Below are 27,367 nucleotides of genomic sequence, written 5' to 3' on the forward strand. Positions count from 1 at the left end.
TGCTCGAATTCGAGCAATTGCGAAGCATTACAACAGGTGACTCAAAGATTATGGAAATACTCACGATCTACACAACAGTTAGATATAATCAAAATCTTTTGTAAATATCTTATCTTTTTTCAAAAAGCTGATCTTGTTTTTTAGTGTAAAAAAAACATTATTTCTATTTCTTTTACTTGGTTGTGTTCTATGACCTTTTCTATGTTTCCATTGTTTGCAAATCTGTTATTTCAATGATTGCTCAAGAAGTGTTAATTAAGTTTTATTTTTAGCCTATATCAAATTGTCCAGGATTTCTCGCTCTTTTCCATTCTAATAATTACACCAACCCAAGTTTCGTCTACAGATGCAATATGCCAAAGAATATCAGCTACGTACAATCTCCAAGAAGTGGTAAAAAAGGCAGAAACCAACCCATACAATAATAGATATAAGTTAACTCCATAAGAAATAATTTTAAAAGTTACTGTGATATTAGGATTTTCCACTGATTTGGTAATAGAATATTTTATCGAAAAACATGACACGATGCAGAAAAAAATCAATTTTAAAATCAGAAAAATCCATTGCAAATACTGTATTTCATTTGGACAAATTCAATAAATCACAATTTAAATATCAACAGCTGTTGCATTAAAAAGTAGTGTAGAATTGTGTATATGGTCGTAATGTAAACAAATCTGAAGAGGCAACTTTAAAGGCTTCTGGGGCGGAGCCCCAAGGGAATTTACCTCTTTCCTCTTTTGATGGCTCATATACAGACCAAGACCTTTCTTTAGAGACCCCTACCAAGTTTCTACGCCCAGCCGTTCTCTCAAATTCGCTGTGACAAAAATCCCGTTTTCCTCCATAAGAATAACATGGGATGGGAATTTAAAGGCCATTTAAAGGGAATTCACCATGTTTTTCTTTTGATGGCTCGTCTACAGACCAAGACCTTTCTTTAGACACCTCTACCAAGTTTCTACGCCCAGCCTTTATCTCAAAATAGCTGAGACAAAGAAAAACAGTTTCAAATTAATATATAGATTTGATATTGCAGCTGTTCCGAAATGTCTTGCTTAGCCAACATCAAAGTTTAGGTGGTTTGGTTTGAGGGAAAGCGATTCCATCCCTTCCACCTCACCCTGATTTTGAAACAACAGCCTAGAGCTGAATCAGCTGATGTATGCATTAAGCTTTGAAACATCTTGCATTTGTATGGGGGAACCCAGAAAACCTTCCCCTTAAACCACCTAAATTTTGTGAACATACTATAGTTAAACATTTGCCTGGAAAATGTCTGAAAGTATGGAAAGTACATCTGTCGCAACAAACCTGCAGACTAAGTGAATTTCCATTTTACTGATTGGATGTTCTCTAAAATAATTAAATACCCTCTCCACAGCAAACCTGCCGACTAAGCGAATTTCCATTTGTCTGAATTGATTTTAAATTAAATCAAAATTCAAAATATATTTATAAACATGCAAACTACAACATTTGACAATATTCTCCATAAGAATAACATGGGAATTTTTAATTTACAATTTGTTTTTCTCCGTTACCAATAACCGTACAAAAACACTTTGATATACTAAATCATTTGTTTTTTTTAAGCCCTTTAAAAATGTCCAGAGAGAAATTGGGAAAATTTGTGTTTTGAGGGTCAAAAATGAGAAAACCCCTATTTTTACCCCATAAAACCCCCCATACACCCCGTACCCATAGTCCGATCATGCTGGTTCGCGAACTCATTCAAGTTTATCCTGCCTTACACCTTTAAACGAAATTTCATCAAAATCGGACAAAAATTACTCAAGTTATCGCGTTCTAACAACAGTTAGATATAATCAAAATCTTTTGTAAATACCTTATCTTTTTTCAAAAAGCTGATCTTGTTTTTTAGTGTAAAAAAAACAATATTTCTATTTCTTTTACTTGGTTGTGTTCTATGACCTTTTCTATGTTTCCATTGTTTGCAAATCTGTTATTTCAATGATTGCTCAAGAAGTGTTAATTAAGTTTTATTTTTAGCCTATATCAAATTGTCCAGGATTTCTCGCTCTTTTCCATTCTAATAATTACACCAACCCAAGTTTCGTCTACAGATGCAATATGCCAAAGAATATCAGCTACGTACAATCTCCAAGAAGTGGTAAAAAAGGCAGAAACCAACCCATACAATAATAGATATAAGTTAACTCCATAAGAAATAATTTTAAAAGTTACTGTGATATTGAGTGAAAATTTAAAAACGTACGTTTTCATGTCCCTGGCCTTTTACTTCGTAGATACTGGATTTGTAGTTTATTATTATGTGTTTTAATATTTTTTGGGACGGGGGCAACATGTTACACACATTTATTTGGTTTTAAATAGAATCTAGGTATTTTTTACGTAATTTTAAAGTCTCGAAATTCACGACCATGACGTGTCCCTAGGGTACATTTTCCAACTTTCACGCTGTTTTTAGACTAATTATTCATGCCGAAATATATAAAGCCATATTTTTATGTCATCAATGGTTATTAAACTTACAAAAAAGGAGCATATTATAATTTTATTGTCATTGCAAACTGACTACCATGACAAAATAAGTCTGTCCCTCGATTTGGCGTCACGACCATTTGGGAAAAATTTTCAACTTTGGAGCACGACAGTGGCAAGCCTGTTGTCGATGGAGTCAGTTGGTTTTAGAGACTAGTTCGGGGTGTACGTCAGGATTGTAGTGCCGGTCGTTTCGAGTTGAATGGAGGAATTACAAGATTAATAAAGGAAAGATTGTGTTTTTTGTAATTTTGGTGTGTCCATGACCGTACGTAGTCATTCGATGAAGTAGACATGGTGTTAATTTTTGTTTATAAGATATTTCAATTGCTAGATTAACCTAGAAGTCCACTTTGTATCCTCAAACATGAGGTGCAGGGCTACCGCCAGAACAGAGCCAAATAACACGTAATTTCACGACCAAAGTTTCACGACCATCGCGGGTTTTTTCACGACCCATCCAGCCTTATGGATTATAGTGTGTTTGGTCGTGACAATAACTTTAATATAATTGTAATTTGAACAGTTTAGTTCAATTTAAACACTTATTTTTATTATAACTAACAGTATAATTGAATGATTGTTTAGAAAGATTTAGATTATTTCAGAAAATTCACGACCGTACCGCTTGTCCCTGACCATCACGATTATGATTTCTATCATAAAAATTTCAAAAATTAAAATATCGTCATATTTCAATGTTTTATACACAAAAGAAGCACACCTCTATACAAACATAACGATTTTTCGGGTCTCAGGTAAGTTTTTTCGGAGTTATACAAACTTAAAAAGATTTTATTGGCTTTTTTTCAATTTTTTGAGTTTTTTATTTTTTTCTAGAAAGACCAAATATACCAAAAGCTCAGTGACCTTTTTATTGTATAATGGTCATAAAAGTAAATTAGTTTATAGCAAAACATAGTTATAAAAATAATATTAACTATTTTTAATATTCATTTAAACGTCTGTTATGGTCGTGACAGGATTTTGTGTTTTTCCACTAAAGATGCTCTTTTTAAAAAAAATACCAAAGATATTGCGTTACCATGGACATTTTATGAAACTTCAAATGTTAATAAAATAAAAATAATAATAAAAGTTATGAAAAAAGGGGAAAAAAATTTGCAAAGTGCTTTTCCTGAAAACGTACGTTTTTAAATTTTCACTCTATTAGGATTTTCCACTGATTTGGTAATAGAATATTTTATCGAAAAACATGACACGATGCAGAAAAAAATCAATTTTAAAATCAGAAAAATCCATTGCAAATACTGTATTTCATTTAGACAAATTCAATAAATCACAATTTAAATATCAACAGCTGTTGCATTAAAAAGTAGTGTAGAATTGTGTATATGGTCGTAATGTAAACAAATCTGAAGAGGCAACTTTAAAGGCTTCTGGGGCGGAGCCCCAAGGGAATTTACCTCTTTCCTCTTTTGATGGCTCATATACAGACCAAGACCTTTCTTTAGAGACCCCTACCAAGTTTCTACGCCCAGCCGTTCTCTCAAATTCGCTGTGACAAAAATCCCGTTTTCCTCCATAAGAATAACATGGGATGGGAATTTAAAGGGAATTCACCATGTTTTTCTTTTGATGGCTCGTCTACAGACCAAGACCTTTCTTTAGACACCTCTACCAAGTTTCTACGCCCAGCCTTTATCTCAAAATAGCTGAGACAAAGAAAAACAGTTTCAAATTAATATATAGATTTGATATTGCAGCTGTTCCGAAATGTCTTGCTTAGCCAACATCAAAGTTTAGGTGGTTTGGTTTGAGGGAAAGCGATTCCATCCCTTCCACCTCACCCTGATTTTGAAACAACAGCCTAGAGCTGAATCAGCTGATGTATACATTAAGCTTTGAAAAATCTTACATTTGTGTGGGGGAACCCAGAAAACCTTCCCCTTAAACCACCTAAATTTTGTGAACATACTATAGTTAAACATTTTTATAACTCTAGGCCGTGGCCTTAAAAGTGGCAACGCCGCAAGTGGTGCTGTAACAGCTGTTTTGTTTGGAAGCAGCTAATGGTATTTGTGTATTTACGAAAGATTGGGTAGAAACTATGACGATATTCTGACTCCACTTAAAAATGTACAGATAGATTTTTAATTTATATTGTTTCGGTTTTCAATTCTGTATGTTTTATTTTCAATAATTTAATAAATTTATGAACACATTTATGAATAAATTTATGAATTTAAATTTATGAAATTCCACTTTCGTTCCTTGTATATAACTTAGTCATAAGTTATGCCATAGATAAAACATACTCCCTTAGGTTATGCTATCCTGAATACCAGTGAATAATACTTTACTTTAAAACAAGTTACTTTACTTTGAAATGGCGAAAATATGAAATGATAATCGGGGTTATCCAAAATAACTTAATATACATTTAAGTTAAATGTATTAACGTTTCTAAATTATAATAATGCTTTTACTTTATCTAAAAGTTATGTTGGCTATACCGAAGAAGTCTAGTTGTCTGATTTGATTTGGTATTTTTTTCTGTACAGTTCACAGTTGATAAGTTGGAGTTGTTGGTTCTGTGTTCTGTCGAATTTAGGTTTAGGATTAGGTTAAATTACGGAAAATGGCTGAGGAAGCTGCAGTCGAGAATTTAGCAATTTCAAGATTCTTTTGTCACAAATGCAACTTAGAAATCGGCCGCGTCCAACCAGTAAGTAATGAGTTTGTTTTTTAGATTACTAATTTTAAATTAGTGTTTGATGTCACCGATTAATTGTTGGAAGATCGTTTACCTTGACCAGTCTTAGAAAGGGGCCATAACAGACGTCATTTTGCTTTCAACCAAATGATTTACATACCTCAACGTAATTAATCTGATAACAGGTAACGCAAAAACTAGACTTAAAGCTTATTTTGCTTGGTAATTAAAGCTTAGTACCAAAATGACGTGTCTATAGTGTAATGAATTCATTTGGAACATATTTCAAAATTCATACTCTTAATGCTAAGGCCTATTATGACCTGAGAGTAGAGTTTGTAGTCAAGTTTTGTTCTGCAAATTACACATAACTAAGGTATTTTAATTTTTTTTTTTCATGAATAGGAACCTAAGTTAAATGACACCTTTTTACTATAAACTTAACTGCTCAGAGTTAAGCAAGCATCTCTGGCCTTAACTCTTAACAGTAACTTAGGGTCTTAGGTAGGTGTAGCCTACATTGTATAAATATTCATGAACTCAGAGGGCTCCTAGATCTTTATGTTGAACTTTGAATTAATTGGCTGAGCTTCGTTTACCTATTTAATTAAGTACTAAATCTATATAAAATAGGCAAGCCACGCTTTTTGTCGGCAGAACTCCTCTGTGGTTTCTCAACTGATTTTGTTTTAAGTTAGTTTATGGTTCATTGGAAAGATCTCATTGAGTAGATGTCATACAAGGTCTTACATGTTGAAAAAGTCCCCTGGGCTCTGCCCCATTGGCCTTTAAAGTTCCTAAGTTATCATCATTTTTTGTTTACATTATGATCAGCTGGATAATTTAATCACAGAGGATAAGCCTCCGGTAACCGGTCGTGGATTAGGCCTCCGGTAGTGACGTCACCGGGTTGTGGGGACCCGGAACGTCAAAACCACAACGATACGATCACGATGTACAGCCATCGGTGTTCGTGTTGTAGTGAATAGAGTGCTCGGCTGATATACAAGAGGTTCCTGGTTCGAATCCCATCGGTAATTTTAACTTTTTTTCAATGATTTTGCTTTGAATGCCATTTCTTCTTAACTGTCCATCTTTTGTTAGAATTTTTGGCATTTATAATTTGATTTTATGAACAGAATTTAACCTTCATTTGATTTCTTTATTATCAGCAAGTTTGGTTGGTTAGGTTAGGTTATGACAGTAACTGCTGGACGCCTAATCCACGTCCGGTTACCGGACGTGTAGGCCTATCCTCTGCGTAATTTAATTGCTGTTAACATTTTAAGTTTAACATTCACTGAAGAGAAAACCACTGAAAACACCGCTTCACAAGTGGCTGATAGACAGACCTGCTTACTCCTTGAAGGAATTACTCAAATCCGATCTGAATCATTAACTTGCACTAAATTCCTCATCATATTGTTAAGCACGGCACCCACTTAAATTAGGCTAAAATAAAAATTTGTCATAGTCTCCTCTTAAACGCTGTTTCCTGCAATTTTACAGTCCATATATAATATGTACTAAGCCATATTCTAAGCTACAGTCTAACCTTGATATAACGAACCTCGATATAAAGAATTCCTTGATATAACACATTTTTTTGAATCCCCTAGAACTCTCCATTAGACACCATGTATGTTTTACCTCTACATAACGAACAAACCATATCGATGACCTTGATTTAACAAATTTTTCATGATCCCGGCTAAAATAAGACACCTCAATATAAGGAATTTATCATTGTCAGAACCTCTACATAGCGAATTTAACCTCTACTTGAGGAATTGTCTGCGTCTCTCCCTCAATACAACGAACCCCCCACCAACATTATTGTTTTTGAAAAATCAGTTTCTTCATCAAATGAAATGGAAATGTGACGTCAACGCTTGCGCCAACATTCGTCTGCTCCGTTTACACATCACTGTCTGCTGTCGTCGCTGCGCGCTATGTTACAACTGAGAGAAAACAGATTTAATTCACTGAGGACTGATGACGACGTTAATGTTTAGTAAAATGTGATTGAGTGATAAAAGTAGGTAAGTATGGTGACTTGTACAATTTTTGGATGAAGAGAAACCTAAGAAAGAAAAAGAATAGGAGAACAAATCAAAGAGAAAGAATAGCAACATATATCTTTATCTTTACATTCCTTTTACGAGTGTTTTTATTATCTTTAAGTTGGCTATGATTATACCCTTTTTATAACGACTTATCTAATATTTTATTATTTTCAATACGATTTGTTTACTACAATACGTGATTGGTGTACGAACTAAGGCAACACCAATGTTATAGTTGATGATTATTACAGTATTGACATTCCTCTGCTGTGATTTAAAACAGAACTGTAGCCTACCGGCCTATCACAAGCAGTAGCTTACAAAACTATCTAATGTTTTGTTTTGTTCTTTGCGTGTTTTATTGCTATACAATACAGTGTTTGGCTAGGTTTTAGGTGGGTTAGAGTAAGTTGTGATTTTAAACTTACAGTTTGTAACCTGTACCAAGGTCAAAGACTAGAAATGTCATGATTGCGTAATATTAAAGATCCCTACCCTTTAGTACCCCAGATAATCGAGGTTCTACTTTACAATGTAAACACTGTACTGTAAAGTATTGTAGCCTATGCTAATTTAATTGTGTTTTAATGAGGTCAAATTCCGACCCATCCCGATCTGATGCTGGTTCTGAACCTCGACTTAGTGAAATTCCTGCAAACCTAACCTTAATATAACGAACCTCATTTTAACGAAATCCTTGATATAATGAATACTCAGTTCGGCCCCTTCAGATTCGTTATACCGAGGTTGGACTGTACTAGCTGTACTAAGCACCAATTCTTGTACTAGTTTTAAGTTATATTATTGTATGACGCTATTGTATTTTCTTAATTAAACTAAAAATAAAGAATATTTTGATTTGATTTGATAAGTCAGAATTCAAGGAAATTCGTGATACACACATTTACTGACGTACCGTAGTTTAAATGAAATATTTACTAATCTGAATCTGGGTTTGCGTACATAAGTTATTATGATGGAAAAAGGCGAGAAATCCAGGGCAATTTGAAATGTTTAACCAAATAAGAAAAACTGAGTTGACACAATTTTACTATAGGCCTATTTCTTGATCAATCATCAAAAGAACCGATTTGTAAACTATGGAAACATCTAGGGATGTCATAGAAAACCTCCAAGTAGAAGAAATAGAGATAATGTTTTATTAAAAATTTTATTAAACCGTTGTTATAGCCTAGGCTACATAATGAAGAACACGACATTGGTTCCTAAAAAACCTACCTCTAATCTTGCTCCGTAAGCAGGAGCTCTGGACGTCATGCAACAGCGCTGAGCTATTGGACGTCGTGAAACTGGTAGTGGCTTTGGACGTGGTGCTACTTCTAAGTTTTTATGAGAATAAAGTGCACTGTTGCGCGACAACCAATCACATGTCATCCAAAGCTTGTTGAAAGACTAAGTTTCTTACAGTTGTGTAACGAGTTATTTTTCCTAGGGGGGTAAATATTTGCTATTTGGGCTGCGCGTCTGTTGAGGTAAGCAAGCGGCGGCGGCGAACCTGGCTAGCGCCCTTTGACTCGGCTTATCAGTTCGGATAAGCTTGGGTATCCTGGGACTACCGGATAGCCGAGAAGGACATTCGAGTCGTGGATCCCGGACAGTGAGGATAGTGTGGTGTCTTGTGTAGACGACTGGGTGGTGTACGTAGAGAGAAGTGTACGGTACGAGTGACAGTGAGTGTCGGTGTTAAGTTGGGTGTCGTGACCCACTTGTGGTGAGTGGACGACGTTTTATTCTATTTTGGTTAAGGAGTTGATATTATTAGTTTGATAATATTAATATCTATATAATTAATACGCTACATGAAACTTTGTCGGTTGAACTCTTCCGCCATTTCTTTGCCGATTTTACCCATTGACGTCTCATTGGAAAGAGCGTGTCGCGTAGATTTGCAAACTGGCTTACATTTACAACTTACATTTTTTTCAGTTTGTGTAAACATAACCTCCAAGACGGATCGCGTTAGTATGGTTGTATCTTAAATTTGCGTATTTATCGTTGTTTTTTGTCGCTATGACGGATCGTGTTAGCATGATTGTAACATAAATTTGTGCATTTATCGTTGTTTTGTGTAGCTATAATTTGTTTATTTATTGTTTTTTTTCTTCTTTTAAATGCTTTCGACGTGACGACAACGAAACATAGACAGGAGGCGTAATCGTGATAACGACCGCAGCTACAGAACAGTGGAGCGGGACAGTCAGCACCTGACCCTGGACAATCTCAACTATTAGGTTACAAATGCGCCCTAACACTACCCCAAAACGACTTTTCGTTCTCAATTGGCCCTCTATCAATGACCTGTGTTGCCTGTACAGCGAGGCAATTTGAGAAGGAGAAAACCGGCCGGAATGCTTTAGGTTTATCAATAACGAAGATAAACATGGACAACCTTATATGGCTATAAGTCAGGAAATGTTTGTAGAAAACATTAAAAAGCAATACCAGGTTATGAAATATGATATAAATTTACAGGAAATGTTGATTACTGTTATATACATCGTGAGTACCTCCATGAGTTACACACCGGTAATCTTTGAGTTGACTCTTTGAACTCATTGTAAATATGACTGTTATTCGTTTTGAAATAACTCCTGTAATACTTTGCAATTGCTCGAATTCGAGCAACATGTACACTAGTTTGGTTTTATTGCGAGAGTTAGAGTTGCAACCGTGCTGGTCAAAGCCTGACGGTAGTTAGGATTTATTTATTAGTCAGGAATAATATTAAAGTATATTCCTGACGGTTCTGGGCAGGTGCTAAAGCGCAAATAATATATTTGATTGAATGTAGTAGATATTATTTTGCGTTGTACCAAGAGTTAGTTACATTACTAATAACTCTGAGGCCCGACAAACCTAGGCTGAGGCTGCACGATTCAGCGTGCATAGTTGGAAGCACGTGGCCAGTAGGCTAGTAGCTAATATTATTAGCCTATTAACAGAAGCCCAGCTAAGTAATATAAAGTTGGTAGTAGCAGTAGCAGTTTAGTAGGGTTGTTATTGTTTAATCATTTGATTATTTTAATTTAACCGGAACAGCTTGTTCGGTAATCCAACACGTTATCTTGGTAGCTTGGATAGCGGAGTACCGGCTATCAGATAATATATTTATCTAGTGTTTGGAACGTATTTAATATTTATTTACCTGCTACTAAGTAGCTCAATAATTTAATAGTAGTGCAATTGACATCTAGTTTTGCTTGTTTAGCTTGGTATTTATTGAGACCAGCTACTAGAGGTTTAGTCATTCTGCCTATAGTATACTTGTATTATTATATGGTATTGTTATTGAGTGAACCGTTTGATTCTTTGCTTGGGCAATAGAGTTGTGTATTGGATTATAGTGGCCTAGTAGACCCCGCCTATGGTGATAACTCGCGTTGTGGTTTTTATTGGCAAGTCATCGTGTAACTCACTGTGTTTTATGCACTCTGGGCTTAACTATTGGATAGTTAGAACAAAGCCCGATTTGCGTAGTCAGCAACGACCCCCTAGGAGTGTGGAGAATCGGCGTAGGCCTGGTGGTGATTATTGCACGTTTGTTTTGGTGACTTGTTTTTTACTTGTTCACAGTGCCGGTGTATGAGCCAGTCCTATACCGGTTAGACCCGGCTTTTGGCCTAGTGGTTTCCCTGACCTTATCGCAGACCCTGGAACTTTACCCAGCCAATGTAGGCTGAGCTATCCCCGGCAAACGTTTGCGACTGCACGCACTTTTAATTTTTTTTTCCAGTGCGTAGAAAGTAGCGTCGCAGTTGAAACTGTACTTTTGGACATGATGAGATTTGGACCTCGTGCAACAGTCGAATAGATTATTTGGATGTCGTGAGACAGCTCAAAAATTATATTTTGGACGTCACACTCAACATTCCCATGTCTTATCTAGCTATAGGCCTAAAAGCTTTTCTTGCTTTTGTATATATTGTGAATAAAGTATCTTTGAATTGAATTGTTCAAGATTACAGTTTATTTTTAGTCTAATATTCAAACGCTTTAATATGTCCTTTCAAAGTAAAACCCTAATTTTTTTTCAAGAGTGCATTGCCGAAACTCGTTGCTAGATTTGTTATTTCAAAGTCTAGTCTTCACCTAGAGACCGGAGATTTTTCTTCTAAATCTGTCGTACTAATGTCAATCTGCCTTCAAGGAATCCAAGTTGTTATTCCATGAAATTATTTATTTTAGGTATCATTAAATAGCTTGTTATTTAGCTTAGCACAGGGAAAAATTACATCACCTTTGACAAGTTGAAGAACATACGATTGATTTCTGTGTTATGCAGATTTTTCTCAAAAATATCAGTCCAAATTGCTTAATTTTCCTAGTCATACAAACTGGCAGCAATAAAAGCTATAATCTCTGTAAATTTATCCAAGCTATTTTATTTATCACAAGTTCCTATTGAATTTGTCAAACAATAAAACAAACTATCAAGTTGTAACATTATAGGCCTATTTGGGGCCAAATGTTTTTGTGACAGTATTAAGTTATCACATAGTTAATAGTATGCCTATCTATGATATTGTAGATAACAACTATCTTACCTATATCATCTAGGAAACAAACACATAAGTCTTATCAATTGGGAAAGATAAAATGCATGTCCCGAGGCTTAGCTCCTGGAGCAATGGAACAAGTTATTTGTGAGATTTGTCTCGCAGACTAGTCACTGTCCAGATCAGTTGCTTCGCTTAAATTTTGGTTTCTTTTAAATATTCTTCTTGTATCGTACTTCTAGTGTACCTAACTCATTTCTTTGTAATTATCATGGTAAGTAACTTTTTATTTGATGTTCAATAGGGAATCAGTTTGGAATAGTCGATAGCTGGAAGAAAAAAACAAATTTTTACCCAATAAAACCCCTCAAAAACACCCGTTCTCATAGTTAGATAATTCTGGTTTGAATAAACTTCTAGGTTTACCTGTTATTGTACCAAATTTCATAGAATCAGATCATTTTACTTGAGCTATCACACTAACAGACACTTGTCAAAACATTTTGTTTAATTATTTTAGGGTTAATTTAATAGTTTGTGCTTTACTGTTTGGTCATATTACTATGGGACGAGTTATTTTCGTTGATTATAGATTGTTTTATTTGGCTAAACAAGGTTTAAAAAAAACTGAATTAACAAGAAACAAATTGTTAATAAAAACAAGATCCTAGTGGCATTGAACGGAACTAACAATAAAATTGTCTTGAGGTAACCCATAAGGATGTTTTATGTCCGGTAAGGACAAATCACCTAAGGCAGTATATTTTATCTATGGTATTACACTGTTTTAGTTAGCTAATAAACCAATCTACCTAGTAACTTATACCAATACCTCGTTCAAACCGAATGTTAGAATAATTTCACCATAGGCTATAGGAAAAGGTATTTTATTTTAAATTAATAAATAGTTTATGGTTACCGTTACCAGGTTTAAAACTGTAAGAAAATGTTATTAATGCATAATTAAAAGCTCACATTAAACCACTTTTACTTACTGTACAGTAAAGAAGAGTAACTTTCTACTTGCTAACTATTTCAACATCAAGCAAGACAATTAGTGCAAATATAAAAACGGTGATTAACCCAATTAAATCCTGAATAATTAACACTGTAAGATAGTAAGTGACATGTTATCCTTAACTGATTGTGGTGATCTTGGAATCACTATATAAGTAGGAGTGCCATGTCGTATACATCAGTATTGTAGTAGTTGGACTCAAGCAAACTTTGTAACTTGTTGCCGGACAAGAAGAGGGGGAGCCACAATGTCTGTTATTGTTGTTGTTGTTTCTGTCGTAGGACTACACGTGTCCAACATGTCAAAGTGGGTTCATTGAAGCTCTTGAAAACCAACCGGAACCAAGCGAGGAAAGCGACAGCGATATGGAAGTTGTTCAGCCATTTGATGTGAGTATTTATATATATATAATTAAAACATATTTAACATTTTAAAAGAACGTTTTAAAAGTAATGGGTTTGATTTTACATTAGGCCTACTGATTGCTTATACCAAAGTAGCATTGCATTGCATGACATGTTTTTAGAAAATATGCTTCAAACAAACTGAAATATTCATTTCTGGGTATCGCCTTCCGGATTAGGTAACAATTACAAATCTAGAGTTTAAATACCTTGATGCCAACGTAATCCTTGGTAGGCCTAGTCTTAATGGCTACAGGTTTTGTCACACTTATGGTGTCATTGTCAAGCCTAGATGTGGTTGTCGCTCCTAGGAGATCGTCATTAAGTCTTCAAAACACATTAACGGGACGAATAAATAACAAAAATGAACACAAACAAACATTTTTACATACGAATAACATTGTATGGCCATACAACTCTCGGAACGGCTGCGAGTTCAGGGTGTAGGTCTAGACTGAATGTCGCCGTGTCCTTCCCCTATCTTCCTATACACCAAAAATTTAGTTTTGGACTGTCCCTTTCATTTTCAATCACGATTCTGGGATTTTCAATGCTCCAAATTGTACAATTGTGTCTGTTAAACTTCACACTTAAATGGAAGGTCGTCGAACTGCTATAGGGAATTGGGCTTCGTGAAACAATAAAATACATTGTGATTTATGTTGTAAACTTACCATTTCTGATTTGTTATTGTATTGTATAATATCTGTATTTTTGTCAATCAGCAGCTGCGTTTAGGTGTTACCAACTTGAATAAATAAAACTTTATTAAACTCTTCAAAACAAGACATGCAAGTTAAGTGTGGCTCTAATGGTTTTCGTAAAGCTATTAAATCAGACCAAGACTTTGTGGACACCCGGTATAATGTGTAACACGAGTGCAAATTGCCTTTGCTGCACTCGAGAAACTTTCCACACTGCACACGTTTTTAGTTCTTGCACACTGTGCGTAAACCTTTCTCTCGTGTGCAGCAAAGTGCCACTCCTCCCACTAGTTACATAAATAACTATTTCCTACCATTGCTTTAAGATCACATTTCAACACCTGTAAACAGTACGCAAAACCGCCCATTTCCACTTTAAATATTCACTCTCGCTCAATAAATAACTTTAAAAAAAAAACAACCTATATGACATTTTATTTACTTTATTACATTTAGATTATTTATTAAAAAAATTAATCTAGCTGATTTTCCCTCCCTCCAAGTCTAGATTTGTTCACTACTTTAGTGCATATGCACTTTACCATTAATTTTAATCAGCTGTTTTTACAGTGTAACAATCTAAATGTAAACAGAATTAGGCATTTGCCTTGTGAAGAAAAGTATCGTTCATAACTTGTACCAAAAGTGATTTCCCGGCACTAGCTCCAATTATTCCCGTCCTCAGCTACAACTCTTCCCTGACACTCACTCTCTCCTGTTCAGCTTTGCGTCACGCATAAAAAATTAAATACCATTTTAATCATATGGCTTATGAGCATGATAAACAAGGATCTGGATTTACAGTAAATGTCATCTCACTATGGTTTCTTCAAAAGGCAACCTTTTCTGAAAAAAAACAACATCAAATTTGTTAAAATTAAATTTATGAACCCAACTAAAATTTAGCCTTTTATAATTTATTTTGCTTCCGGTACTAACCCAGTTTTCTGAGGATGCTCAAACTACCTGGTATGCTTGTTTTGTTTGCAGCTACTCAATGACATGCTCATCGGGCTCAGTGGTGGCTCTGGGGCGTACAGGAGGGGTAACCGAGGCCACAGGAACCGAGGCGAGCGCAGGAGGTCAGTTTGTTGTGCAACCTACAATTGTATACTCTTTGAAATTTTGGAAAAGTGTCTTACCATAATAATGCATACATACTTACATATCCTCTCCCGTTCTGGTTATCTCCGGGTCTGGGTGTTCACTAGGCCTAATCAAATCAACCTTTATTGTCACAAGAACGTTTGTACATAGCATGGCTATAAAAACGGGTGACGTTGTCAAATTATAATAAATGGTACATAGTTGGTCAATCTTAAATTCTAAAGTTAAAAATAAAAGGCTGACTTTGATTTTAAAAGTATTTGACAATAAATACTCATTAATATGGTAGTTTTTTTTATTAAAAACTTTGACGAATTCTTTTTAATGTAATTGTATTGGCTATATTTTTTAAACCTGCTGGTTACTTCTTGTAGAACTTTTTTCCCGTGTAGGCCTATGTTGGTGTCTTTTAAATGAGACGCAGACAATGAATTGGTAACTGAAAATCTGTTTTGAACCTTTTATGTCTGTGGTCATTGTGATTTTAAAAGTTTTTATAATTAGATTGTACCATTACTAATGTTTTGAATCTTTTAAAATTTGGAACAGTTAAGATTTTTAATTTCCTAAACAGTGATTTACAAGATTTCATAAAATATGAGAAAGTTATAACTTGGAAACTTTTTTTGTAATTTAAAAACTTTAGCTGAATCACAGGATAACCCCCAGAACACAATCCCATGGTTCAAAATTTAAAAAAAGAAAGGATGGTATATTAATTCTAGTTTTAAGGTCAAAGTTAAGTATGTAGTACTAGCATTTGATAACAGGCTGATTTTAGTTTACTAATAGTATTATCAATACAGTTACTCCAAGAAAAATGTATATCCAGTTCCAAACCAAGGGATTTTGCACTGTTACTAAGTGGTATCAACTGATCCTGAAAGATGATTTCAGAATTGTAACCTTCTTTAGACTGAACAGTATGAAAATTTAATAGTTGACTTTTATCTTGATTAAGTTTTAGTCCATTAGCTTCAAACCAGCTTGCCAATTCAAAGAAAGTTTGAGTAATTTTATACTCAAATTCACTATGAGACTTGATACTCTAATTGCAGTTGTGTCGAGCAGTGTAGTTGTCATATAAGATAATTTTTTATGAAAGATAAATTATTTATATAGAATAAAAAGAGCAAAGCCATCTCACAATGTCATTAACATGTGTTTCTGTTAAACTGGAGCTGAAAATAAGATGCTAGTTTTCCTCGTGTTCTGACAAAACATATGAATTATGTTAATTCAACGTTTTACCCTGAAACCCTTATCATATGAACTTGCCTGATTTTCACGTAACACACTCAAGACTTATTGAGCCGAACGTCTAATCAAGCCATATACTTAAACCTTGCACTAATGGTTTTCTAAAATAAATGGTAGGTTACAAATTTAGTACATGGACTATCTAACATTTTATTCCTTTTCGTGTAGCTTTAAAAATGCTTTCTGAGTAATCCATCTCAGTATTTATAAATCTTAGTTCAGTGAATTGTAAAATAAACTGACTACTAAATACAGAGTTCATTAAAGCTTCCAGGTGTAGCCACTACAGTTGATGATATTTATCGAGCCATTTTGTAACTGAAATGTATTTATGTTTTTTCAGGGGTGGGAGGGGCAGACAAGTTGTCCCGTTTGAAAATCTGATCCAAGACTTCATCGTGAACCTGACAGAAGTCGGTCTTGGAGGGCTCGGTGTCACACCTAGGCCAAATGGACCTGTGTAAGTTGTTCATATTTAGTGGTGTTCTTTGCTTTTTCCTAAAATCTTGTATTTCAATAGGAAACCTGTGCTTTTATCAAGACAATGGTGAGCATTCCTGTACTGAATACTTCAACTCCACCACTATTTGTAAAATGAGATTTTTTTTTATTTCTGAACTTTTTAATAGACCTTATGGCTTTTTGGTGCATGAATAATTTGTTAAAAAAAAAAATGTGTGGATACATCTGAACCACTGTTTTGGAGTAGGCTATTATTTATGCACTAAGAAATTATTAGTAGTAGCACCATAGTTAGCATTAACCAGCTGCTTACAGCAACTAGTCTATCTACAGTTTCAAGTGGTGGAGATATCCCTTTCTGGTCTGCAACATCTAAAACAATGCGGATGGATAAACCCAATGACAAAAAGTAAAGCGAATGTAACCGTCACCAGTATGATGGGATGGGTTAAATAGACAGAAAGCATGTATTTAAAGATTTTAAGTCATTAATCATTTTCAAATTTACAGGGGCTTACAATAATGAAAAGGTCATGATTTAACTACCTACATCAATAGGTAAAAAATTATCACAAAAATATGGATGACATGTTGAATAATTGTTGTCTATTGAATTACTTGCAGCTAAAAGATACTGGGCAAGCTATGACTGAGAATTTCATTAATCTTACAGATTAGAAAATCATCAGATCCAATATTTTTTTTAATATATAACTGGTAGATTAAAATAAAAATGAAAGTATTTTCTATCTAGATCACATTACCTTTGTGATTTGAACTTTGAGTAATAGTTTAATAATAGTGTAATGCTTGTTGTAGTAATTTTCAAGACTTCCTTTCTCCCATCCTGACCAACCTGGCTCCAGAAGCAGTTGTCCAAGCTGTCTTTACCAGTGTTGACCCTGGGTAACCTTTAACACATATTCTGTGACAGTGGAACCTCTATTAATCACCGGGTTTTTGACTAATAACAGCGTAGGTAGGGGTAGAAATTTGTTGATGAATGTAAGGCAAAATGAAAATGTTAAACAGTTAAGTAAATTTTGATGATAACAACATAATGTAAACTTAAATATATATTAGTAAACTTCCGTATTTATAGAAATGATGCTATGGGACGGTTATATAAATACCAAAATACCGACATAAATTGTAAATAAATTTTACAATAGAAGTTAGGAGTGGGGAGGAAAACCACTCCCAAAATCTTGTTGTTGATATTACAGATTTACGATTAATTGAGGTTTAACTAAGCAACAAAAATATTCTAAATATTCTCAACTTAGTATTTCATTTCTAGTTAAGTTTTGCTTCATGATTTAGTTACTATCTTTTGCTTAAAATAGGGAACATCCATGACAATTTTTGGTTGTATAAATCTTACTAAGGTTAAGTGTTTAAAAAAATTCAGAAAAACAAGCGCTTTTTGTTGTTATCCTTAAAAATAATAGCAAATCAATCAGTTTAAACTAGTTTTAGTTCCCATGTTAAAATCCAATGTCCCGTATGTTTAAACATTTCTTAATTCTATGTTTCTCTTTTTAATCCACCACACCTTTTTTTACCACTCCTGGTGTTTTATAAATGTGGAGTTCAAAAATATTTTTCTTTTAATAGTGTGATTTCAATTTATTAAAAATAAAATTTTTAACTGTGTAGCATCGTAGGAAATACTGTGCATACAATGGGAGGTGGATAGTTCCTTACACTTGTAGAGGTATACAGGGTAACAATGAAGTCTTGGGACGACTTTATAACTTTAAAACGAAAACAGGTAGGTATCACAACCAAATTTGGCATGTCATTACTAGTAATAGTAAGCCAAGTGTTTGTGTACATGTTGATCGAATTTCACCTATAGGGCACGGACCATGGAGAGTAAGTTGAAAATCTTAAAGGTAAGCATTTAATCTGTTAATCAAATTAGTCAAACTAAAAAGAATGCCACAATCCGGACCTTGAATGGACAAAAAGCGAGTCAAAAGTGGCGGCCGTTCAAAGAGTACTTGAATCTGCCATTTGGAATCTCTAAACGGCTGCCATTTTTTACTCAGTTGGTCTTTTGAGCTCAAATTTGCGGCATTGTATTCCACTAATAAAGAACTTTAATTTGATGTGCATATCAATCTATGCTTACGTTTATGCTTTTCTTCCGTCTTTTAGTGGGCGGCACCCCATGAGGAGGTAGCGTATAGTAGCATGGCAAATTCAATTAATCTTTGAACAGGTGTCAAGTTTGATTCAATTGTCCATTTGAGGTCCGGTTTTCGGCATTGTTTTTAGTTTAATAAGACCTTAAATTTGATTTACATATCAATCTTTGCTTACCTTTATGATTTTCATCTTACTCCCCATGGCCGTTCCTTATAGGTGATATCCATTCCCCATGTACACAAAAATTAGCTTACCATTACCAATTACCACTAACAATATGCCTAATTAGGTTGAGATATGTCTTTTCGTCTTAAGGGGATACGCCACTATCTGTAGGCCATATTTTATATTTTTTTTTACATTTTCCAAAAGTTGCATTTTTAGATAGGTCATTTAAATGTGAACATTTAGCTAAAATTGTTTGCCAATCTGACAACTCCTTCTAGTATAAAAAAAATAAAATATAAAACGCCGCAACCAGCAATTTAACAAAATTTTGAACTATTTTTTTTTGTTCCTGATATGTACACTTTTAATTGTGTATCATAATTATGTATTATGGAGTTATAAAGTAGGGTACATTTATTTAAAACAAAATAAGTACTTTGCTATTTTTATATATAATATAAAATAATAAGTTAGTGTAGTTATGGGAATTTTTCTCCTGTCAACCACCTGTTACATCACCTGCGATTATCTCAATACCGTGTTTTTTAGGTTATTATTGTACAAAAGTTTGAATAACTCCGTTAGTACTATACTTATAGTATTCAAATTTTCACCAGACCTTCTTTATATAGTAATAAAGGATTGTGTGTATAGTAAGCCCTATAGCATTACATTTACTAAAAATATTTATGTTTACGCAAAAATTTTAAATATTTTTTTCAGCTTTTTTATATTTTGAATAAAAGGTGTCCTAAAAATTTTGTTTGTTTAGTTACCATAACGATTATACACAGAAATACTCATTATTTCATCCTGAATCAGGAAATAAATAGAATATGTCATTCCGATCAGTAGTTGAAAAGTTATTCTCAATAACGACTTCTTAAAAATGTTGGTGAAAAAAACTAAAAACGCATATAAATTTAGTAAATAAGTTATAAATTCAATATTTTTGTACCTAAATCTTCTAACTAAGTCTAGTATAAACAAAATATACTAACTAGGTTGACAAAAATAAAATAATAAAAAAAAAGTTGGAGATAGTGGCGTATCCCCTTAAATGTATAATGCTGTCCTAAGACTTAATTGTCACTCTGTATTTTTAAAATGGTTTTGCTGCAGTCTGTTCCTAGGTAACCCTGGTGACTATGCGTGGGGAAGGGAGGGGCTTGACACCATCGTCACTCAGCTGCTTAACCAGATGGACGGCCATGGACCACCACCTCTGGCCAGGGAAAAGATCCAAGAAATACCCACGGCTGTCATCACTCAGGACCAAGTTGGTGAGCAACCAGTCTTATGTCCTAATCATTATTTATTTAAATCAGAACATTGAAAGTGTTGTTATGAAAACTAATAACTCTTATTTAGAGGTTAAACAAATTTTCATTTTTTGTTTTAAATTATAGGGTATCATCTGGTATTATATATTTCAGATTCCAACCTTCAGTGCAGCGTTTGCTGGGAGGACTTCAAAGTAAGCGAGCCGGTTCGCAAACTTGTCTGCGAGCATGTCTATCACGAGCCCTGCATCATCCCATGGCTTGAACTGGTAATAGAACTAGGTTGCTATAAATCATAAGGCAGAACTATTATTTGTCATCATACTGCAGCAGAAACAGCTGTTTTTAATGCATGTGTTGTGGGTCTAAAGTGGCATTTTTATTATCTAGGGAGTAAAAAGCCTTTTTAGCCCCTAGTGAGTAAAAATCAGCTGTTGCCAACTCAGTTGTAAATTTTGATTGAAATTGTTTGGTTAAAAGAAGCCAAAAACATTTTGAAAAAAAGGAGGAAACAGGTTTTTCCCCAAATCAGTTCTAACTCGCAAGCCTTTCGGGCAAAGCAAAAGTGTGGCAGCAAAAGTGTGGCAGCAAAAGCCGACTCCAAAGAAAGGTTAGTTCTACCTACTTCTGCTGCTAGATTGAATATAAAATGTTACTATAACCTTAAAAGGAATCGATCGGAAGTGATCCCCCAATCCTACTTTAGTTGATCACTAAACTAGCTTTTGGTTGATCATTGGTTAGCTTTCAACTAGTGATTACCTTGTCATAACAATTTATGTAAACTTGTTCTACATTATTAATAAATTTGATTCATACTTCAGCATGGAACCTGCCCCATCTGCCGCATGACCCTAGGAGAGGAGGGAAGGTCCGATGAAAATGGAAGCTCAGTTTTTGAATCCCAAAATGTTGGTCCAGGCCTCGCTGCACTTCTCAGGTACCTAAATCTCTAAGAATCATATTCATAAAAGTACAACACACTAGAAAGTATCTCTAAAACCATTATGCCAACCATTGTTTTTAGCTTTTAGTTCAGTATCATGTTTTAACATCCAAAGTTATTGGTGATATTACACCCTTTTCCATAAGTCTTTGATTATTGAGGGTCAATATTAATCTTTAGGTACTTAATTAAATAATTTAATTAATATTAATTTAATTTTCTGCTTCTGCTTTGTTTTCCATTAAACAGCTGTTTTGCTGGCTGACATTGCCATATTTATAATTACACCATTATGGTGAATTTTGGAAAAATTATCATAAAATTGCTTTAGCTTTTAATTTCTAAACAAAAGTTAATAGTTTATGTTTATGTAAACTCATTAGAAAATTATACTTATAGTTTGTTTACGCCACTACCACAGTTGTAAAAGTACAAAAATTATCGTCCATCTGGCAACACCGGGATTGAAGTTTGAATTGGAGTGGAACTGATCTTTCTGCCAAGACCCAATGAGATTGCGTCATTCGATTCAGATGCGTCGATGTTCCTTGCAGTGACATATCGGCTTCTAAAACTAAAAACCAATTAACCAATACCGATTGAAATGAAAAAATATTATGCAATAGTAGCTCATTTTTATTTGTTGTATTAATATATTTTGGTAAAAAATATTTTGATGGCAATTCAAACTAAATCTATCACTGTACCTACTTTATAATATCTTCAAGAATCATCTGCCTATGATTTACTAATCACGAGACTCCCTTGTTGACTAATCAACTTGTTGACTGTCAACTAAAGTAACTCGATAGATTCATTCAATGCTTTATTTTGTTTAACTTATTGTTATCGAGACGTATTGTTCGACTGTTGTAGGAAAGTGAAAGTAGTGGTAGTCCTCTTGCTAGCTCTGCCGAATGACGATGGTTGTTTGTTGAACATTTGGTTTACGCTGAACTAGCCTATATATGAAGTTTGATAGTTGTTTTTTGTTGGAATGAGGATTAAATAAGACATCAACACAAAAACAAATATCATTTATTAAATTTAGGTGTAGAAAATCGTGAAGTGGCACTTTTTATGACTATTTGACTCGAATTTTTGAGTAGTAGTTACTACTCGACTCGAGGTCGAGTATTTGGAAAAAGTCGAGTACTCGCCTACCCCTACTTATAAGTCCATTTACTTCAGTAAAAGTACTGTAGTCTTCCTTATATACAGTATCATCGGTTAGTTCGGCCGGTGGTTCGGTCCCGAGGTGGCCGAACGAGAGGGAGTCTACTGTGCTTGACTCACATTATTTAGTAGTAGTTATTACTCATCTCGAAAAAGTCAAGTAATTACTCAAAGGTCAAGTAAGTTAGGCCCACCTCTAATTTCTAGAGATGGCGGCAACATCTGGGATGAGTTTGGGCAGTTGCAGCAATGCCCGTGATATTTCTTGCGACCGCGGCAACGTTCGTTATTCGCGATAGTTTCCCGCAATCGTAATTTTCAACCACGCAAAACAAAACAAAGTCGGCAATTACGGGCAGATTTTTTAGCAATAATTCAAACATTTAATTTTTCTGTTTTTTTTTTTAATTCACGTAAAATTACCAGATTTGATTCCGGTCATCAAAACTCAAGTACAATTCCTGGTTTTACCCGTTTCCAGGTTGGCTGGACACCCTACTTTAGCACTGAAAAGCATTCAGATCCCAAAATGTCTACGATTATATTAAATAACTTCTTGATTAGCATTGTACGTGTTATTAAATTTAAGGAAAGTAGATAAAAGAAACGTCTTATAACACTTAAAACATATATTGATGCTTATACTGTAACTCAAAAGACGGTAAATATACAAAAAAAAGGTGGTAAGTGGTGATCGATTTCGATTGGACACTTCAATCATCATCAGATCCAATAGGCGAATGGAAATCGATCACCACTTACCATCTTTTTTGTATATTTACCGTCTTGTGAGTAACAGTATAATATATGTTTTAAGTGTTATAAGACGTTACTTTTATCTACTTTCCGTACAATTATATTTATATTGACATGGAATGTATTGCAGGGCCGCGGAGCAGGTAGACAGTGCCAGCCGAGCATCCTCAACTTCCTCAAGCGACACAAGTATTTCTGGAAACAGTTTTAATTCAAACAATATGGATATTGACTACGACTAGAAGTAAGTAGCTTGGAAAAAATATCATACATGTAATGTAATTGAACAGAAAGGAGGTTTACAAAAAAAGGAATCAAGGCAGTCTAGGTAACGGTTGTATAATTAAATTAAGTCTCGAGTAATTTTAAACTGGTAGTTTGATCCACTATGGTACTGGATCACCACCAGAAAAAAAGGGGAAAATCACATAAAATTCATTTAAGAATATATATAGCTAAAGCCAGAGATAATAAATATTAAAGAAACAACTATGTAATGTTGAGTTCATGTTTAAAACAATTTTTTTCATAATTGATACAAATCAAAAATACATATTTGTCACTGTTTGAAGAAAAGCCAGGCAAAATGATATTTTTTTGTGTTTCCATAGTGCCCCGTGAGTAAAAAGCTGAACTCCAGAAAATGCTTCTATGTAATATAAATATTAAGAGAAAATAAACAAGACATGTTTTTCAAAATCACTTCGTTAACCATATATCCGCCAATTAGTTTTTTTTACATCAACATTTATATCTTTGAAATTTTTCCACCGATCTTTATGAAACTTGCTATGAGTTTTATGGTAGAAGAGACAAGATTTAAAAAAATAATAAACTTGATCAAATTAAAAATTTCAAAATGGCGGCCAATTTAATTTTTATAATTTAAGTTACAGTAGAACGTCAATAATTAGGATTTCAAAACTGGACCATCAATAATCCAGATTTGTCTCTAGCAAAAATTAAAATTCTTTACCACTTATAACTGAGAACCATGGTTATTCCAACATGGTATAAAAATATTAAAAATGTATGATGACAGGCCCATAAAAACACTGTAAATCCGTACAAAAAGACATTTATGTCATAATTTGGATTTTTACGTCAACAAAATTCAATGCTTGTATTGCGCAATCAAATCATGATATTTTCAATTCATTAACTTTGGTTCTGTTATAAAAACTGTTCAGTTTAAAATCTCAGCTTCTGCTAACTCAACAAAAACTAAAGAAAAACAACAAAACAGGAGGTCTAGTAAGCCACTACTAGAGATAGGCTAACGTAGAAGCTATTTGAGAACAGAGGAGTGTCGGAATTAACGTTGAAAACAAATCATATTGGAGATGTTAAAGCGTTAGAACTCATGAAAAACTGAAAATATAGACCTTAAAAATAAAAATAAGATAAAGATAACAACGACATAAAAACATTTCTTTGTTCTACTGTTCTTTTTGGGTTTCTCTTCATCCACACATTCAACAACCTGCCATGGTTACCTATCAATCTCAGGCAGCCAAAGCGTTATGTCGTCTACAGCTTACACGCACAGCAGACGATATGTAGTAAGGAGCAGAAGATTGTCAGCACAAGCGTGACGTCACTTAGGAGCTTTTGATCAATATTTCTTTGTTCTGCTCGTTAATTTAATTTTTGCCAAAAGAAATGTGACATTAAAAAATAATAATAATAATCTGGGAGCCTACAGAATATCAATAAGGAACCAAAATAGTATACAATGAATTTATGAAAAATGGCATTTTTCTTGGATAATGAGGTTATGTTACGTTATTTTAGAGATATCTATTTACCAAGGTTGATCCGCCTCATTGTTAATCAAGGTTCTACTACTGTGCTTAAACATTAAAACTGTTTTAAATTCATCTCTCTTTTAGATGCTCTACAGAATAGAAAATATACAATTTGGAAAAGTGGATGGGGCCAGTCGCAATTAATCTAGATTATTGACGTTCTACTGTAAAAATGGCTTATTTTATAACCAAATGACACAAAGTTAAAAAAACATCACATAATAAATAGCTGAATATATGTTAGTTGTAAAATAAGGAAAAATTATGTGCACCTGACTTTCTAGCTTAGTCTTATTTTATCTCATTTTACAATTGAAAATTGTCATGTTTAAGCTATTTGTTAGTAGCTATAAATAAATATATAAATACAAAATCTGGTTAACAAAGTAATTTCGGAAAGACATTTTTATTGATTTTCTCTTTATTTTTCTACCCATAGAACCTTTTCCGATACTTAGGCTATTTACTTTTGGGGCACCCTGTGTCTATAATATTAATATATTATTATTTTATTGTGTCCATGGACTCTACTCAGGTAAGCTAGCTGGATTCTACCTCTTTTCAAAATGGTTCCAACACATTTAAAAGGATAACTTACTGAATGAACTATATTTGTTGATAATATCCAGCACTTTTTAGTAGATTACATAAATTTGGATAACAACTTTTTACTTTCATAAAAAAAGAATAAATATCATTGGTTTTTGTGCTCTATATTTTATTTAATTGCAAATTTAAAGAGTTTTTGGTCAGTAGAAGTTTTTTGTTTATAGTGTTTTAAGTAATATTAATGCCCTGGTTTTGTTTGCAGATGACAGAGACCATCACCCCCCCTTGTAAAACAAATTAACAGTTAAACTATTGTACAGAATGTTGTTAAATACCTTGTTCTTGTTGCACATTATTGAGTCTTATGTGTTTTATCATTATATTAAGCTGAAATGGAATATTATTTTTAATCTGATATATTTTATATTAATCTTAAGTTTAAAGTGCTAGTCTGTGTAGGATATTGTTAATAAGATGTAAAGAATGTAAAGGCAACTTTAAAGGGAATTGTAAGACCTCGATCACTGAGAACATAAAAGAACTTGAAATCGCTAAAATTGAGACCGTGAGGAGATAAGACAAGGCATTCCTCGATGTATAAATATCTGGTGTAATATAAAATGTTCTATCCCCCTCTTCTCTTACTACTTGGTAGATAGACGTTATAGTTTCTCGTATTACATATGTCTCTTTTTTTTAACCGGTTAGAAATGAATTAAGGCACTAAAATTAGGTGTTAACTGTAGTGCAAGTTAGTAGTTCAACTTTAAGTTGAAATAAAAGTTAGGCTTCACAAAATGTCTTCTAATTTACTACCTTATCTTACATTCTCAGCCAGATAGTGGAGAGTAAATTAAAGAAGTAAACCCCAGATATCAAGACTTTGTATGATGTAGTTAACATTTAATTTTCAGACCTGATAACTACGGTATAAGATAATGCAAATAAATAACAAAATTTTTAATTACAAAGTACACAAACTGTCAGGGCATTCTTCCTGTTGAAGACATTTTCATTTACAGTAGACTCCCTCTTATACGGACTCCTCAGGACCGAGGCCAGTCCAGATAACGGGTTTTCCGGTTAAACCGACGTCCCCAAAAACTTGTTAAACTGGACCGTTTACGTGCATGCTGTATGTATACAGTATTTGACTTAAATTTAGGAGAGCATTGTCTTTAGACATGTGATGACTGGTGTGTGATGACAGACAGAACAGTTGTTTCAGTACCGCCCACTTCATGCCCATCTAGTCCAGTTAAACCGATGTGCTGATAAAAATTTTCCGGTTAAAGAGATGTCATTTCCACCGAGTTTAGTCCGGTTAAAAGGTGTCCGAATAAGAGTGATTCTACTGTAGGTCTTAAACTTTGATAAAGGAAGAGAATATTTGTTATTTCAATGGCATAACTACAATTTTGTTATCTATCAAATCTTTTACAAAAATATTTTGAAACAAGAGTGTTTGATTTATTTAATAATACATTTTAACTTTTTTTATGTTCCATAAACAAAATGTACCGTATCATGAATATATCTTATAACTTTTATATAATCGCTACAACAGTTTTAAGCCCCTATAAGTTTTATCCTTTCAAATCAGCAATTCTACTTAAAAAAAAGGCCAACGACTGTAGATTTTGAAACCTAATTGCTTTGTAAAAATGTTCATGCTTAAACTAAAAATAAACTATTTATGTCCTTTTCGTATGGCTTTTCTTTCTATCCCAATACATTCCATTCTAAAGAATTAAACAAAAATTCTTTTAGCCAATGTTTTAAT

The 27,367-nt window shown here is 33.8% G+C and overlaps 1 protein-coding gene across 2 annotated transcripts; it reads left to right on the forward strand.

Annotated features, from left to right (window-relative positions):
- Nucleotides 1-5,068: 5,068 nt before the first annotated feature.
- Nucleotides 5,069-27,290, forward strand: LOC129004109 (E3 ubiquitin-protein ligase Iruka-like). 2 transcript variants are annotated; one of them, XM_054432536.1, is made up of 10 exons: nucleotides 5,069-5,218; nucleotides 13,089-13,196; nucleotides 14,906-14,997; nucleotides 16,626-16,742; nucleotides 17,564-17,650; nucleotides 20,189-20,349; nucleotides 20,503-20,618; nucleotides 21,174-21,289; nucleotides 23,358-23,471; nucleotides 25,847-27,290. In XM_054432536.1, exons 1-9 carry the CDS (start codon nucleotides 5,132-5,134, stop codon nucleotides 23,467-23,469), a joined length of 996 nt encoding a protein of 331 aa, XP_054288511.1. In that variant the 5' UTR covers nucleotides 5,069-5,131; the 3' UTR covers nucleotides 23,470-23,471; nucleotides 25,847-27,290. The 2 variants fall into 2 exon arrangements, with proteins under 2 accessions (XP_054288511.1, XP_054288512.1); XM_054432537.1 differs by lacking the exon at nucleotides 17,564-17,650.
- The last annotated feature ends 77 nt before the right edge of the window (nucleotides 27,291-27,367 follow it).

This window comes from Macrosteles quadrilineatus, unplaced genomic scaffold (assembly GCF_028750875.1).
Source record: "Macrosteles quadrilineatus isolate MER2022 unplaced genomic scaffold, UCM_ALF_1.0 Scaffold_9__3_contigs__length_116548681, whole genome shotgun sequence".
NCBI classification, from domain to species: domain Eukaryota; kingdom Metazoa; phylum Arthropoda; class Insecta; order Hemiptera; family Cicadellidae; genus Macrosteles; species Macrosteles quadrilineatus.

Coding starts and splice junctions, on each gene's coding strand:
- LOC129004109 (XM_054432536.1), top strand. CDS start 5,132: ATGGCTGAGGAAGCTGCAGTCGAGAATTTAGCAATTTCAAGATTCTTT. Junction 5,219..13,088: donor AAATCGGCCGCGTCCAACCA/GTAAGTAATGAG, acceptor TTTCTGTCGTAG/GACTACACGTGTCCAACATG. Junction 14,998..16,625: donor AACCGAGGCGAGCGCAGGAG/GTCAGTTTGTTG, acceptor ATGTTTTTTCAG/GGGTGGGAGGGGCAGACAAG.